The 14,111-nt window shown below is 35.5% G+C and overlaps 1 protein-coding gene and 1 non-coding gene across 2 annotated transcripts in view; both read right to left on the bottom strand.

The window, feature by feature from the left end:
- Cdk19 (cyclin dependent kinase 19) overlaps positions 1-14,111 on the bottom strand; it is a 104,979-nt gene that overhangs the window by 48,459 nt on the left and 42,409 nt on the right. Inside the window, exons 3-4 of the mRNA XM_010630352.2 lie at positions 6,048-6,158; positions 3,594-3,734 (exon numbers count right to left, since the gene is read on the bottom strand). Coding sequence (XP_010628654.1) covers positions 3,594-3,734; positions 6,048-6,158 — 252 coding nt within the window. The remainder of the gene's footprint in view (positions 1-3,593; positions 3,735-6,047; positions 6,159-14,111) is intronic.
- LOC117286075 lies at positions 6,511-6,671 on the bottom strand. The gene has a single exon (XR_004517209.1). It is a non-coding gene; the product is annotated as a U1 spliceosomal RNA (small nuclear RNA).

The raw sequence follows: 14,111 nt of genomic DNA, 5'->3' as shown, positions 1-14,111 counted from the left end.
TTCCTGATCAGTGAAAAGAATTGGGGAGGCGTCACAGACCAGATGGTTTAATGCTTCAAATCTTACTAGAGTTACCTGAGGAGCAGAAGCATTTAGTAGTAAGTGGGTAAAATACAAACAAGCACCACACTAGGTCAGAATCACCTTCAAAACACATTCAACATTATGTTCACGCTATGGCCGAGGGAATAAACATCAATGGTGGCTTCTATGGAGGAGGTGGAATCCGTCTGTTCTTCACGAACTTTTAGTCCCCTTAAAGAGATACCCTGTGATGGTTAATTTTGACTGCCTCCAGAGACATCTCAACAAGGAAGGCACACTTCTGGGTGTCTGGCTGGTCGTGGAAGTGTGACCCTGGGGACTCTATCTGGCCCCTGACCTTTCTATGGGCTCTTCCCCTGCTCCCTACTTCCCAGATGCCACAAGTTAAGCAGCTCTCCACCATGTACTTCCACCATCATGTTTCGAACTTGGAGCTAACACAGCACAGACTGAAACCTCTGAAACTGTGAGCTGAAATAAACCTCTCCTCCTTTAAGTTATGGAAGTCCGATCTTTATTCCAGCAATAGGAAAGTTAACCAAATATCCGTCAAAACTCTCTAGACTTCCCAGTTATCCATACTGGAGCCAGTCAAAACTACATTCTCATTTTGAGACAATCCAAGTGCTTTTGCCCTCAGATTTTTTACATTCAACATTCTCTTAGATTTCCTTCATCTCCTAAATCTTTAAATTCTACTCATCCTTCAAAGGCCAACTCAAATGTCACCTGCTAGTGAAGCTTTCTCCTATCCCCCCACGTAGAACCTCTTTGTCTATAGTCACAAGTCACATTCTCTCTTACCTATCTCTCACAATGCAATTTCTTCTCTTGGACTACTGCCTTGAGAAGGACTCTGAGAATGTCTTATTTGTATTGTCCTTATTTCTATTTTACACACATGAGAAAATAATAAAAATGTTCATTGTGGACACTGTGTTCAAATATTCAATCCAAAAAATGCTGCAATAATCAATGTTCTCGCTGATATTCATTCACTGATTTTCCTCAACTTGTACTGCATGTGGGACAGTGGTGCCCCCAAAAAGATCAAACACATACTATGCCCTCTAGGGGATGATCTAAGATATATACATAAATTATAATACTAATGGATAAATGTTTATAGGAAAATAAATATAAAAGGAACCAGTAACAAAAAGGTATTATTCCTAAGAAGAGATGGGTACAAGGCAAATTTTAACGTTTGTGTTGAGTCCTGAAAAACAGGTTGTATTTGAATATGTAGAGAGAGAGAGGCAGAGTTTTAAGGCAGAGGAAATAAAACCCATCAAAGTAGTAAACTTCAGAAGGATACAAAGAACAATCAATACTTCAAAAGTACAACATATGTGGAAAAATAACAGGGAGAGAGAAAAATTTTAAAGGCATTTGGAGTTAAAAATGCTAAGACCCCGAAAGCAAAATAAAAAACTATAGCTTTCACCTATCTATAAAAAAAGTATTTCAAAGTTGTTGAGCCAGGCGTGGTGGCACACGCCTGTAATCCTAGCACTCAGGAAGATGAAGCAGGAGGATCACTGTGAGTTCGAGACCAGCCTGGGCTACATAGTGAGTACCAGGTCAGTCTCAAATACATAGTAAGACCCTATCTCAAAAACAAACAAACAAAAAAGCTGTTGAGCAGAAGCTGAGTAAATAGCTCATAAGTCTAAAGTGGATAGAAAAAAGAGGAAAGGGGTGGATGAAAAGAAAACAAGAGGGTAACTACTATAATACAAGAAAGAAGAAGTAAGGGCCTAAAGTAGGAAGGAAGCACTGAACATGAAAATACAAAAATGGAAGAGATATTTTAGTGATGACACTGACATGGAGTACAAAGAAGGATCTGCAACGAGGTAAAAGATATTACTAGGCTAGGAAGAGAGCAGTGCCACTGCCAAAAGATAGGACACTGAAGTAACACGAAGCTTGAATGGAAGAAAACTGAGCTATGGTCATACTTTTTTCAATGGACATTTATGCAACAATATCATAAATAAAATGTGTTAAACTGTTCTAGGACAAAATATACAACTTTGTGAACCAAGAGAGAAGTACTCAAATTAATCTTCAATATAAGATTTGGATTAATTATTCAAACATGATCATAACCTTGAAAATATAATGCACACTGGCTACATTAAGAATAGAGCAAATTAAAATCTAAATGTCATCTATGAGACTGACTGATCTAGAACAACTTTATATACCTAAGGACCATTTTAAAACATGGATGATTCATTCAATTCCCAGTACTAAGAAGAAAAAAATAAAATAAAATAAAATAAAGACAATTCATAGTTAATAGTAGACAGTTGGAAGTCTTGAAGAACCTTACAGTTAAAAATGGTATGTGCAGGCTGGGGATTTAGCTCAGTGGTTCCACTGCCTGCCTTGCAAGCACAAGGTCCCAAGTTTGATCCCAGGTACAAAAATAAAAAAATAAATAAAGGTATGTGCAATGCTTCTGTTAAAATGATAAATGCACCTTTTATGGTCACTACCATTGGCTCCAAATAAACTACAATGCCCTAACAAGAGGATGTCAAGTTGGATATCTAGGCCTAGATGACAAGGTACAAAGGATACTAACTTGATCTCTTTATGTGTTCATTATTTTCTGTAATAAATACTTCTCCTCAGTTAGTAAAACTGGAATCTACCTAGACTTATCCCTGCCATATCCCTAAAATTCTTAAAAGCCTAAAAAATAAATAAAATCACTTTAAGGAAGACAAAGAAAATCTCCAATGAGAAATTCTTTTTTAATTTTATTTTATTAATTTATTTTTTTGGTGCCAAGGACTGAATTCAGGACCTGTGCTTGCAAAGCAGATGGCAGAACCACTGAGTTAAATCCCCAGACCGAAAAATTCTCAAGAAATGCAGCAACTCAGTACCCATGTCTTCCTAAGAAAACAACCCCCCCAAAAACATCTCACCAATATAAACTAAAATAATAACACTGTGAAAATGAACACATAGCATGTAATTTGATATTAATAAATGTTACATGTATACTGAATAAGTAACAAGGAAAATCAAATATATGAATTGTGGCTAAGTTGTCCAATATGTTTATTCCCCCTATTCAATATATTCATTCATTTATTATCAATGCTGATAACACATTATTTCAACCAGATCAGATATATGTCATTATTTTAGTTTAGGTCTTATGGGCAAAAATGAGAATTAAGTCTTTATTAATGTTTTTACTGATGAGCAGCAGTAATATAAATAACAAACTGACCAGAAATGTACTTGTTTCACATATAACTACTCCACTAAAATTACACACTAATCATTGGTTAAAGATCAAGCAGACATTGTAGTTACGCATTAAAAATAATGGAGTAATATACACCAAATGTCAAAGGTAATCTTTTGATTCTAAGTTATGGGTGATTTTTGTTCCTTTTCATTTAGGTGTATTTTCAAAAATTTTTATAACTAATGCTTCATTGTAATTGTACCAAGAAAAAAATAATCTGTTTAAAGAGGAAGAAAAGATATATTGATAAATTTTAAACACATATACTTACCAGGTCTCTGTGAAGCACCCAGTTTGCATGGAGATAATGGATACCATCAAGAATCTGGTAAAGTAATGACTTGACCATAGATCTTGGCAACTGCATGGGCTTTTTATTTGCTTTTGATGCGCGATGAAACTTGATTATATGCTAAAAATTGTAAAAATAAAATATACTATAATAATATATAGTCTTTGCTAACATCTTTGTCAGTAAAACTCAGTCAAGGCTACAATAAATGCTCTATATTCAAAATTACTTTGTAGAAACCAATAATGACATAAAAATAATTTTAATAACAAAGGCAACCAAGATTGAATTTATTTGTGGGGGTGAATGTAATCACACTAATCTAATGTGGGGCTCTAATATGAGATTTACTGAAACTGTTATGATTTTCATTAAATAGAATCAAAGGTACAAAAAGTTGTTACATATTGAAGCACCTATCTAATGAAGTTTAGTCCTCTACCTACAAAACAGATCAAAAAAAAAAACAAGAAAAAATTTAAATCTTTACTCTTCTATAAAAAGTTAACACTAAGTGCATTTGGGTGATATCACTATTAATAAGGAAACTATTGAAAAAGTTCCATCTTGCTTTGTACAGACTGAATTAAGACATATTTATAGGAGTAAATATTAAATAGGAAATAACTGGAAAGAGGAAAAAGAAAGAGAAAAATGAAGAATTTAATCCCCTTGTAATAAATACAACTGGATCCTCATATTCAATTTGGATTTTGTTTTTGTTTGGGGGGGGCTGTACTAGGGATTGAACCCATGACCTTCTCTACAACCCCAGCCCTTTATTCATTTTTTACTTTGAGAAAGGGCCTCACTGAGTCATTCAGACTGGGCTTGAACTTTTAATTCTCCTGCCTCAACCTCCCTGAGTGTTGGAATTACAGGAATATATTACCTCTGCCAAACTCATACTGAAATATTTATATATCTACATTATACTGCTGGTTGTAAAAACACTGCAATAATAGGAAAGAAATGGTACTTGCCATCCCTAGCTCTCTACCTCCCACTTCCACCCCAACTCAACTCCACCTTCTATCTAAAATATGCCAAAATGGATACTAAGGACCACTTAAAATTCTATTCAAACAACACTAGTAAAGCTGTCAACAGTCAGTTACCAAGCTTAAACATACAGTTATGTTATTTATACAGCTTTCTTACTTCTATAAACTGTTCTGAAACATTCATTTGATTTTAAGAAACATTCAAAAATATGAGTTTATACAAAAGTAGTTTTTCCAACAGAAACATAATAGGAGGCACATACATACCTTTTAAAAAAAACACATTTTTATATAAAGGAAAAGAAATAGGTAAAACTAGTTTATGCACCATGCTGGATAGGACACTCCTACAGGATCTGATTAGCCCAAAGTATCATATCATATCATATCATATCATATCATATCATCATATCATATCATATCATATCATATATCATCACATCATCAATGTTCAAAGTGAAGTACATATATCATCAAGTAAACCTTGGTAGAAATGTGAGAATATAGAAAAATGAGGGAAAATAAAATTTTATCGGCATCTATGAAGAGAGCTGAGAAAAAAAAACACTGGAGGTTCTAGTCAATAGTTGGTTAAGGGCATGTACTCTGAAAGTTCCTTCAAGACCTATGAGTTTGTGAAAGTTATACCTAAATAGCTATAATTTTTATACATGACAAATCATACCACATTGAATTAAAATTTAATTATCCATAATTTGAACTTACTGCTAAATCTGAATTGTTTTGTACTTTCAATAGTGAGATACAGTATTTAAATGCCTTAGTTCCTAATTGAAAAAGTTACAGATCAGAATTTTTCTTATTTCTTCATATATTCATAAAACAACCTAGAAGTCTATAAAACTATACATTATTCTTCTACTTGGTAGGCTCAGTTTAAATGCCAAAATACCACAAGAAGTTGATCTTAACTCAGAAATTATTCTCAAGTCCACACCTGGTTAAATGTGAACTGTTGTATCACAAAAGAAATTTTCACTATGCATATTAGTAAACTGACATTCATTACTTACATAAAATTACAAATTCTTACTAAAATTTTCTGAAGTAAAATTTCTGAATATTAGAAATACTATCTTCTTAATAAATGTTAGTTTACTGCTTAGCTTCTTTTTAAAAATTATTTATTGGTACATTTTAGGTATACAGTACAGTTACATTCATTATTGAGATCTTTTACCTTTACATAACAGATCTTGGTTCTCGTTTTTGCCCCTTGTCTCTGCCCTCCCTTCACACTCTCCTCCCCTCCCCGAAGTTTAGCTTCTTTAAAATCAACATTGGTTTAAAGTTTATTTTAAACTGTGGTTAACTGCAAGCTTTCCTTTCTGTGCAACAGCAGTACGTATCACATATATGCTCCATGTCATGCAAAACCATCCGACCTACACAGTGAGTTTAGACTTACCCATAAGTCATGCTCTGCATAATCAAACAGTAGCCACACTTTTCTGTCACTGTGAGAAAGGAACACCTTCTGCAATGCGATCACATTAGGATGCTTCAATTCTCGCAAAAGCTGAATGCAAGAAAAAGACAGACCACCAGATCACTGTTCTGTTAGTGAGAAAAGAGGAATGACCAATTTCTTATAATTTCAAAAAAACTATTTTTCAAAAATTTAGAAAACACAAGCAAGATAAAAAAAAATAGTGTCCAAATTACCATTACTCAGAAATAAGTTCTGTTAAGACCCTGCTACATGTCTTTTGATCCTGTTTGCGTGTATATGTGTGCTTTTACAATTTTAAATGGTGAAGCATAAAGAAGTACTATACAAAAGTAATATTGCATCACTAAAGTATTAATTAAATTTGGGTACATGTATACCTTTTTTACTAAAAAAAAAAAAATAGCTGCTTCCTCCAATCCTGGGGAAAGTACAAATGCAGTCCCCCTGCTACCACAAATTAGGCAGTCAAGTTTCCTACATTTGGGGAAATCTCAGGGTTCAGCACATCTGGAGTGTAATGGATAAGCCTTCATGATAACCACTTTCTTGATTACAGTATTTCCCGTGTTAAATAACTATGAGGAATAGCTTCTTGAGAGGCAGAAATCATGTATTTATGCTGTTTATATCCACCCTAGCACAGTACTGGTGCAATATAAGAAGATTTAACAATTCCTATATTTATTCATACCTAGAGTAGTAGCTAAGAAAAGAGAGTAGTGAATATAAGGACTGAAAATGATATATAATATGCTTACTGATCAAAACTGGAGTTATATAAGTTACTATGGTTTAGATCCTGAATGTCTCCCCAAAGTTGCATGTGTTGAAAGACTGGTGCCCAACCTATGTAGCTATTGGGTGGTGGTGGAACCTGGAGGTTGGGCCTCATGAAAGAAGTTAGGCTGTAGAGTTAAGTGCCTTTGAAGGGGATACTGGGACCCTGGTCTCTCCTCTCTCCTCCTTCCTTTCTTTGCTTCCCAGCAGTCATGGGGTGACAGAGCCCCTCTGCCATGTGCTACTGTCATTATGCACTATGCTGTCACAGGCCCAAAGCAACAAGACCAAGCAAGCATGGGCTGAAACCTCTGAAACTATAGGCCAAAATAAACCCTGTCCCTTATATTAGACTGAGATAATCAGTCAACTGACTAACACAAAGGTGATCCTGGAAATAGGAAAAAAAAGAAAAAGAAATAGGTCTTTAAAAATCTTTGAGCTACCCTCCAACAATAAAGAGGAAAGACAGACCAGATTAGCAAGAGAAACCTCAGTATTTGGCACATAACAGAAAACTGCTTGATAAAATATTTAGTAACACTGACATTAACCACTAAGGTAAAAAGCCTTATAAATATTCTTGCCTCAGGCTGTCCTTATCCAGGATTCAGACTTAATAGTCAGGAAGAAACATACTCAGTTTGATAAATATTTTAACACCTTTTAAAAGTAAAGCTTTTCAGGGGATTTAGCTCAGTGGTGCTGCCACCTGCCTCAAAAGTAAAGCTTTTCAAGCATGGTGGCACATGCCTGCAATTCCAGCACTTGAGAGGCTGAGGCAGACAGAAGGATCACAAGTTTGAGTCCATCCTATGCTACATAGCCAGAGCCTGTCAGAAGAAAGAAGGAAGAAAGAAGGAAGGAGGAAGGAGGAGGGAGGAGGAAGGAGGAAGAAGAAGAAGGAGGAGGAGGAGGAGAAGGAGAAGGAGAAAGAAGCAGCAGCTCTGTGAAAGATACAAAAGAGAAAAAGGCGTCTGATCCAAAGCACTTGAAAAACAAAAGGAAGAAAACATTTACTGAGTACTTTCTTTATTAAATACTTTTACTATGCAAAAGTATTGTGTGCAACTTCTCAATCCTAACAAAAGCTCTATATTGCACAAAGAACCTAAGGTTCAGTGTGGTAAGACTAACTTGACCATCAAGAAAGTTAGAGAGAAGAAGGGACTGGACTTAAACAGGCTTGCCTGACTCCAAAGTCCATGTATTTTCCACTACAGCTAAAGTCCTTGTCTTCGATTCCCACAATGTGGTAGAAAAGAATACGTATAAATAGATCAATGAGGCAAATAAAAATAAATTGCTTACCCATTCTAATAATTTGAATGAAGTATACTTTGAGTGCCTATACTGCAAATCGTGCAAAAATCACCTGAACGCCACCTCTGAAATTTATATATACATACTACTTCTCAGTTGTCTATTTCTTTACTATTTGCAATCACAGATTTCCATAATTCTTTCATTTTAGTACTGTTCTTCCTCAGTTCTTTCTGTTCAATTTACATCTCAACAATTTTGCTGAAAGTGCTCTACCAGCTAAAAAATTAGATATGAATCTAGGATATAACTCCCCAAGTTTTGCCTCCAACCCCTACGTCCTGGAACACAGCTAAAAGATAAAAGCTTAGATGGGCTGGGCTGCTCCCAGCTCACCTTCTATTGTACTTCCACAGTGAACCTCAGGATTCTTTTTTCTGGTCTAGGTGGGAAAGGAAAAGATGGAAAAGAAATGACCAGGGGAAGACACAATAGTCCTGTACCCTGGGGTAGGGAGGTGGGGAAAGCAAGTGCTCAACGATAAGCTGCTATCTCTTGCTACTGCTAAGACCTGTTAAGCAGCCCCTTTCTTCACATGTGTGTGTTAGACCTAAGTTCCAAAGCAATGATGGAGTCAGAGAAAGCTGCACTGTGAAGAGATTCACAGCTATATCCACAGAGTTCGTACCTAGCTTCCTTCCTTAAACACATCTGTCAAGGTTCGTCTGTGCTGTAGCGTGTATCAGAATTTCACTTCGTGGTAAGGCTGAGTAATATTCCATTGTATGTATATACCATATTTTATTCACCTGTGCCCCAGGGAACATTTTGGTTGTTTCCACTTTTAATTATTGCAACTAGTACTGCCTTGTACATTGATGTACAAATGTGTGTTTGAACCCTCACTTCAGTTATGCTGAATATATGCCCAGAAGAGAAACTGCTATAGGTTTTGAGGAAATGCCATTTAGGTCATCTTTTACTATGACATACATGAAGGAAGAATATTTGAATTCTGAGATAGCGTGATGCCTGAAACACTGAAGAAGCTTTTTCAGTCATCTAGATCTAGGGGCTCTGGAGTATCAGCTGTGCACATGAACTCTCAGATGCTTACTTCTAGGCCACTCATATTCCCGAACTCCAGTTATATGTATCCAGTTGCCTCACATCTCTACTTCAATGACTGAAGGTCAAAGCAGAGATTGAGGACTCTCCTCTCCTGCCCTCCTCTTTATCTCCTCTTCACAGTTGATAACAAGCCCATCATTCCAGTTACTCAAGCAAAAAACAAGAACAAAAAAACACTTCACTACTTTAATTCTATTCTCAAATAATCAGCACCTCAGTGAGCCTTCCTTGGCCTTGCTATAGCTTTGTATCCCTTATTTGAAATTCTAGGTGTTCTTTTCTTTTTTTGGTACCGGGGTTGAATTCAGGTCCTTGCGTTTGCAAGGCAGGCGGCAGAACCACTAAGCTAAATCCCCGGCCCTCCTTATCTAAAATTCTAAAGAGCTCACAAAACCAAAGCTTTCTACTAACTCATGTAATGGAAAGCTTTCTACTTCAATAGAATAAAATGGATGGTTAAGCACATGTCAATTTAGTTCCCTAATTCAGATGCCACAGAAGCTGTCGTAACTCTATGTTATGGAGATGTGAAAGGGCAGAATAATTCTTGATTACATATAAATTCTGTGCTATGGAGTAGAGGTTCACTGACTTCCTCCTCCCATCATGGAGGAAGCTAATTTGGCCTCAATTTGGACATTCATTCCAATATTCCTAACCTATAAGGATCTCTACTCTAAAGATTCTACTTGGAATTGCTTATAACATCAGCTTTTCTTTTTTTACTTTTATAGAAAATTGTTAATACTCATTGTACAGAGGCATCTCACTTGAACAGACATGAACATGTTTATGTTATTTATTGTTGTTTATCGTCAGTCTCCATTAACATATAAGCTTTATACAGGCAAAGATTGTTGTTGGTTTTATATCCCCAGTACTTAAAATGGCTCCTAGCACATAATAAACAATCAATAAATATTTGTCCAATGAAATTAGTTTACTTGCTTGTTTTTTGAGACAGTGTTTCATTATGTAGTCCTGGCTGGCCTAAAAATCACCATGTAGCCCAGGCTGGCTTTGAACCTGCAGCAATCCTTCTGCCTCAGCCCCCCAAATGCTGGGATTACAGGCATGGGCCACCACACCTTGCCTGTCAAATGAATTACCGTACTTATTTATTTGGTTCTTAAAAATATAAACCAGTAGTTGGATTATAACATAAATTTTGTGCCTTTTCATAAAGTAACCCCTTTTCAAGCATTTTGATTGTTTTATGGTTCTGGGGATTAAATTCTCAGGACCTTGTGCTTGTGAAGCAGAATGAAACACCACTGAGCTAAATCCCTGGCCCCTTTTCAAGTGTTTTGAATGATTTTTTTTTTTAAATTAACATCCACTCTACTAGAAATGTGAGAGTGCTGCTCTAACATAATAAACAGAGACATAGCTCTGAATTTTCTGGGGTAAAACATTAAACCTGGTGCATTAAAAAGTAAAGGAATGTTATGAGAGTGTTTCCTTAAAAGACTGTAATCCAATTAATGCTAAAAAAATACTAAACAAAATGATACATAAGAACAAGGGGCAAAGGGAAGCACACTTGACAAACTAAAGCAGAAATTAGCCTGGCCTGATGACCAACATACGCTTGTAATCCCACAATTCTGGGAGGCTGATGCAGAAGGATCACAAGTTTGAGGCCAGCTTGGGCAACTTAGTGACCAACCTAGATTCTCTCTCTACATAAAACACTTTTTAAAGGGCTGGGGATATAGCTCAGTGGGAAGATCCTAGGTTCAATCTCTAGTACTGCAAAAAAATAAAAATAAATTAAATAAAAGCAAAAATTAACCAAATCAGTGGATAAAATACCTTTCTGCCACTACTTAATGAAATAAGTGAATAACAATAAACAACCTGAACATTCAATAAGAAAATTAATAATTATGGCATATCTGCATACTGTAGTCTCAAATATATACACTAAAAGTTTTTCATTACAAGAAAAAGGCATGTTATAATGTTAATATAAAAAGCTACAAAACATTAAATGATGTTTACAAAATAAACACACCAAGACATTAATAGTAATTGTTAGCATGAAATATGGGATTTCTTTTTCATTACTGAAACTGAACCCAAGGGCACTCATCACTAGCCCTTCTGTTTATTTTCTTTTGAGGCAGGGTGTCCCAAAGCTGCCCAGCTGCTCTCAAACTTGTGCTTCTCTTGCCTCGACCTCTCAAGGAGCTGAGATTACAGATGATTCAAGTGACCAACAGTCTTTCCCATTGTGAGTTTCCCATTGTGCCAATGAGTTTATTTTAGAAAGTTCACTACATTTTTTTAATGTAGGATGCCCCTACCACTGAAGTGAAGATAAATGAAGTAATGTGCTTTATGGTGAATCAGGACATCTACTAATACTAAAATGTCTGGGATTCCTAAACCGTAATTTAAAAATTAAAGTTTTGAAACTACACTTTCACACCCAAAGCATATTAGATGCATTGTAACCTTCCAGCAGGTGGCGCTCATACTCCGAAAAGGGGTCAATAAACATAACCCAGGCCTGCCTCAAGGTGACTTTAATTTTTGTTTTACTTTTGTTTTACTTTACTTTAGTGACATCCCTTAGGTACCAGTCATAAGCTCCAGGGAGTGAGCGTTCCCTACTGCTATCCAGTAGAAGTAAAAACATGGCAGCATGTATAACACAGAAACAAGTTTGAGAATGCAGAGATGAGTTTGAGTCCTGCTTTAACTAGCAGTATAACACAAAGCAAGTTATTTAACCCTTCTAGTCTTATGGAAAAATAAAGATACCTACTTGAAAACATACAGTTTCTATAAGGAATAATAAATAAAAGAGATTAAGTACATAACACAATGCCTGGAACAGATTAAACCCTAGAAATATTATAGCTTTTACTCTTATAATCACCACCACTAGTTGCAAGAACGTTAGGACTAAAATGAGACAATCTATGTAGAATACCTGGTATATAACAAATTCTTTAAAATAGTAGCTGCTACTGTTGTTTAAGTTGAAAAAAGTTAACCATCCAAGGTAGTCAAAGATATTCATTAGGGAGAAAAAGGCTGTGATGAAAATGATATGGCATTTCCTCACAAAGTACATGAAGCACTGTTCAAGCAGAGTCTATAATATTAGAGCTCTATGAAAGCTACTTTCTGTTGTCTAACAATCAGTTTGGATTCTTCTTCTTCCTGACTTCAACTTTTGAGTGTAACTGGTCTAACAGAGATATATGAAATCAAGTGGGGCCTATGATAAGTTCACATCCTCTTTACTATAATAGCATATACATTCTTCTGAAAATGTAAAAATTGATCTTTTATGTTACACATTCTATATGATGTACAGTAGTTGGAAATGCTTCTTATAAATAAAGGGTACTCTGAGTATACAAAGTTTATGAAAAACAAAACAGATACAAACCAAAACAAAGAGTTTACAAAGTAAATGGATTAGAATTCTCAGAGGCATTCTAACTTGTTTTCTGAATCACTGAGAGGTAATTGAAAAACTTTTCTTGCAATCCTCCTTGCTAAAAACCTCCTACCTTCACAATTAAATGAAAGTAAATTTGTCTTTGACTCTGGGCATTATCATAGTGCCTTGAGGTTTCAATTATTTCCTTATTTAACTTTCTCTTTCCTTATAGTAGAATCAGGAGGGAGTGGAGAGGAAAACCAACTTAAAACTCCATATTTATATCTCAGTTTGAAAAGAAGTTATCTCCAAAACTGTGTCCTTAGTTCTCTTTTCCTTTTTCTGTTCTCCAGCTTCTCCTGACCTCTTACATACTTGAACTTTATGGAGAGTCCCACATTTTGATCTCTACCTCTAGCCACATCCCGAAAATGACATATTTCCAGCTGTGCACGTATAAGTTTCACTGTACCTCAACTCCACAGATTCAAAACTGAGTATCTCTTACCCACCTCTATTTCTTTAGTCTTCAATTTTCCTACAATGACACCAGTATTTCCCAAAAAACAGTCAATCGTCAGTCAGTGTTCAATCACTAAGTACTACATCTCTGCCTCTTAAATATTATACATGAATTCTCATCTAGAAAATTTAAATGAACCCTATTCACAGATGTGCTATTCCCTCTGCCTGATAAGGTCTGGAAAGATTCTCCATATCCTCTTAGCCAGATTAATGCCTACTAGGTTTTTATAAAAGACTTATTTATTACTTCTTCTAAGAAGCCTTACCTGAAATTCCTAGTATCAGGTAGGTATCTCTCTTCTGTGTTTCTGTTCATACTGTTTTCCTTTTAATATACACTAATTAAATAAAGCTATGATATAATATAATGATCTACCTCTTAATAATAGACTGTAAAGTCCTAGCATATAGGGACTATCTTCTATCTCTACATTTCCATTGTTTCATATAAGCCAGATACACGATAGGTATTTAACAAATGTCTGAATAATAATCCACCATCTATCTCTTCTAATAAATCCTATGAATTTATGTCAAAATATCTTTCTTTAAAAGTTGCATAATGTTAACTCTCCAACTCCAAAGTATTAGATGGTTTCAGTTAAAACCCCAAAATAGAATATTCAAAACTATCTGCCTCAAAGGTAACTGTTCTACAAATAATTTGGGGTGCTTAAGACTCAAAATAAAAATATATTGTAAAAATGCTTCTCTGAGAGTTATCATTATTAGTAGATGTTTGAAAAGAAAGGAAGGAAAGATGGGCATGGTGGTGTACACTTGAAATTCCAGCCCTCAGGAGACTGAGGCAAGAGGATCAACACAAACTTGAGGCCAGTCTGGGCTACATAGTGAGTTCAAGGTCAGCCTGAACTACACAGGAAGACCTGTTAAAAAAAAAAAAAAAAAAAAAAAAAAGGAAG

This window comes from Fukomys damarensis, unplaced genomic scaffold (genome assembly GCF_012274545.1).
Source record: "Fukomys damarensis isolate Sample0158 unplaced genomic scaffold, DMR_v1.0_HiC HiC_scaffold_14, whole genome shotgun sequence".
Lineage (NCBI taxonomy): Eukaryota > Metazoa > Chordata > Mammalia > Rodentia > Bathyergidae > Fukomys > Fukomys damarensis.
Note: the sequence above shows the minus strand (reverse complement) of the source record. Positions and strands in the feature narration are given on the sequence as shown.